This window comes from Nanorana parkeri, unplaced genomic scaffold, assembly GCF_000935625.1.
Source record: "Nanorana parkeri isolate BGI_ZX_2015 unplaced genomic scaffold, ASM93562v1 scaffold2552, whole genome shotgun sequence".
Taxonomy (NCBI): Eukaryota; Metazoa; Chordata; class Amphibia; order Anura; family Dicroglossidae; genus Nanorana; species Nanorana parkeri.
Genome location: NW_017308820.1, coordinates 110,115 through 112,884, shown reverse-complemented (window position 1 = coordinate 112,884; position 2,770 = coordinate 110,115). Strand labels below are relative to the sequence as shown.

General features: G+C 38.8%; 1 protein-coding gene across 1 annotated transcript in view; it reads right to left on the bottom strand.

Annotated features, from left to right (window-relative positions):
- Positions 1-2,770, bottom strand: part of CORO2B (coronin 2B) — a 52,333-nt gene that overhangs the window by 9,590 nt on the left and 39,973 nt on the right. Inside the window, exon 7 of the mRNA XM_018573809.1 lies at positions 1,730-1,834. Within this exon, the coding sequence (XP_018429311.1) occupies positions 1,730-1,834 (105 nt within the window). The remainder of the gene's footprint in view (positions 1-1,729; positions 1,835-2,770) is intronic.

The window sequence follows — 2,770 nt, the reverse complement described above, 5'->3', positions numbered from 1 at the left end:
GATGAAGCCCCCCACCCGGTCACCAAGCTAGTGTGAAGGAGAGAGGGAGGAGCCTCCCTGTCCCTCACATGCTCATCACTAGTAAGGCATCGAGATTTATGTCGTCAGTGGGTTTTCTTTTTTTTTATTGGACAGCTTGGACCAATGCTGCTTTTCCATGCACAGAGCTCAAGTATCAAACATGGAGTAGAGGCTGTGACAGCTCTTGCCTAACTAGTTAGGTTACACAAGCAGCCGGATGCAGCGCTGCCTGTAATTAACAAGCAGCACTCCGTCCATGACAGGTTACACAGCGGGGAGACTTTCCCTGCTCTATAACCTGTTACAAGCCGGTCCGAATGGAGAAAAAGCTGTCAGCTTCAGACTTGAAGCTGACAGCTTTCCCCTCCATAATACTAGGTGAGACTCTGCCTCACCTGCCTCACCCTGACCGCACATCTCTGCCAGGCAGGGGGCACCTATTAAGAGCTTATTGAAAATACTCATAAAAAAATAATTTTGTATTGGTTGTCATCAGTTACAGTTCATATTTCAGTTGCATATTTTTTGCAAAATCTTATCAGACGTGACTCGTTTTTTAATCCTATTGAACATTCGTGGTTGTTGCTGCTTCTATATGTACTTTGTATGCTTATTGAATAAGATATTGTATGAAACTATAAACTAATGTATAACTGAGGACTATTCAGAGGAGTCATGTGATGTTATGCACCATTAACATTTTCTTGTGGCTCCCTCCAGCAGCAGATCGCATGAGTCTCTGGGAGAATTTTGCAAGACTCATGCAATCTCATGCTATCACACGGGTGTGCATGGGTCATCACATTCATTTAGAGTGGGGTTTTGTAGTTCAAAACTGAATTTTTAACTCCTTACCAAGTCCTTTCTGGGGAATGGCTGACTGGAATTCCATGAGATAGGTCAGGAATGGCTTTTCCGCTGTTATTTCATAATATCGGATGTTTCCGTCTCCCTAACATAGTAGAAATAAATTAAGAAATCCAAAACAATTCAAAAGTACAGCAAATAATTAGGGATAAGTATTTCGTTTATATGTCTCAAAATTATTCATTAAAAAAAAATTTCATGATTTTAAATTAAAATGTTGAATGATCATAAAACAAAAACTTTTTTTGGGTAAGAACAATTTATCTATCATCCATCTATCTATCTATCCATCTATCTATCTATCTATCTATCTATCTATCTATCTATCTATCTATCTATCTATCTATCTAGATAGATACAGTATATATACTGTACATCTAAATGTGATTAAAGAAGAAGTCTCATCTGTCAAAGTCTCACTGACTTTGACATCTCACTCCTCTTCATTCCCAACCACACTCTGCAAAGGAGACAGACTCTGGAAAGTGCAGGGGCAGTGAGATAAGAACTATCAAGCAAGGGTCCATCTCCTTTGCAGAGCCTAGTCGGGAATAGAGAGCGGTGAACTGTCAAAGTCTGGATCTCAGTTTCTACTGCACACAGAAGCATGGGATAAAAAGCAACATACACTGTGGGAGTTAGGTGACTTAGCCATGAAAATAAATAAAAGGTGAGACTTCTTATGTAAGACTGAGATATAGTTCTAGACTTCTAGTGTAAGAAGGAGACACAGCTAACATCCTGGCTACTGATCCTTGAAACTGCAGTGAACAATTTTGTATCATGGGTGATAAGTAGGAATAATGCAGAAAAGTGGGCAAACAGAAAGGAGTACCCATACCTTTCCAGCCAGGTACAGCATGTGTGTGTCCATATCATAGAAAGGAAACAGCATCCCTGACAGCCCATCTATCTCTTCTTCTATCAGCGGCACTGACAAATCCTCCTGTGGACAGAGGTCACAATATATATTATTTATACATATCTGTAAAGTAAATTTTCATTTCTATTCATTTATTATGGTGCTAATAAATTCAATATTGGTCTTTTATATAACACATTATTTTATTAAAAGGACTAGGGAAGTTGAGTCATATGGCAGGCACCAATTGTTTGCCTTCCTAATTCCGTCTTGTATTAATGTACACTGACACATGTGGTCACTATATAAATAACGGCATCTCTAGTGATCACAATTTAGCTAGCGATGAATGCTGCCATAAGGTAACAGCCCTGTTGCTTAACTGTACAACAGCATTTTTTTATTCAAGTCCTCATGCAGATTGAATAGTTTAGATAGTATTATTGTATATTATAAAGTTTTGGTAAATATAAACTTGATTGTACAAAGATTGTTCGGTCAGATTGCAAGGTGTACGGTGATACCCAACACATCCGTGAAACTGCAACAAAATTCAGTACCCCAAAAAGTCCATAGACGACGCTTTAAAAGCCCCTACAGGTCATAAATTGATAGATATGTATAAATACTGGCCCTAGAATTATTGCCCTCACTCCGGCGTGCGCGGCGACACCCAACATGTGTAGAAAGATCGTTGTTTTCATATGTAGGGGCATCCGACCCGTGTTTACGTGAAGATGCGCAGGGGCGGGAAACTTTAAAAAATTTACATTATTTTTACATTATTTTTACATTTATTTTATTTAATATTAATTTTTTTTACTTTTTTTTACTTTACTTTAATTGCTATCACATAGGGAGGCTTACAAGCCCCCTATGTGATAGCAGATGGTGGTGACAAGTACTCTTTAAGGTGATACTGGGAGTCCAAAAGGCCCCTAGTATCACCTTTACACTTGAAATAAGCTATTGAAGTGCAGATCGCAATTCAATAGCTTAAAGCTGGGCTTCAGGAGCCCT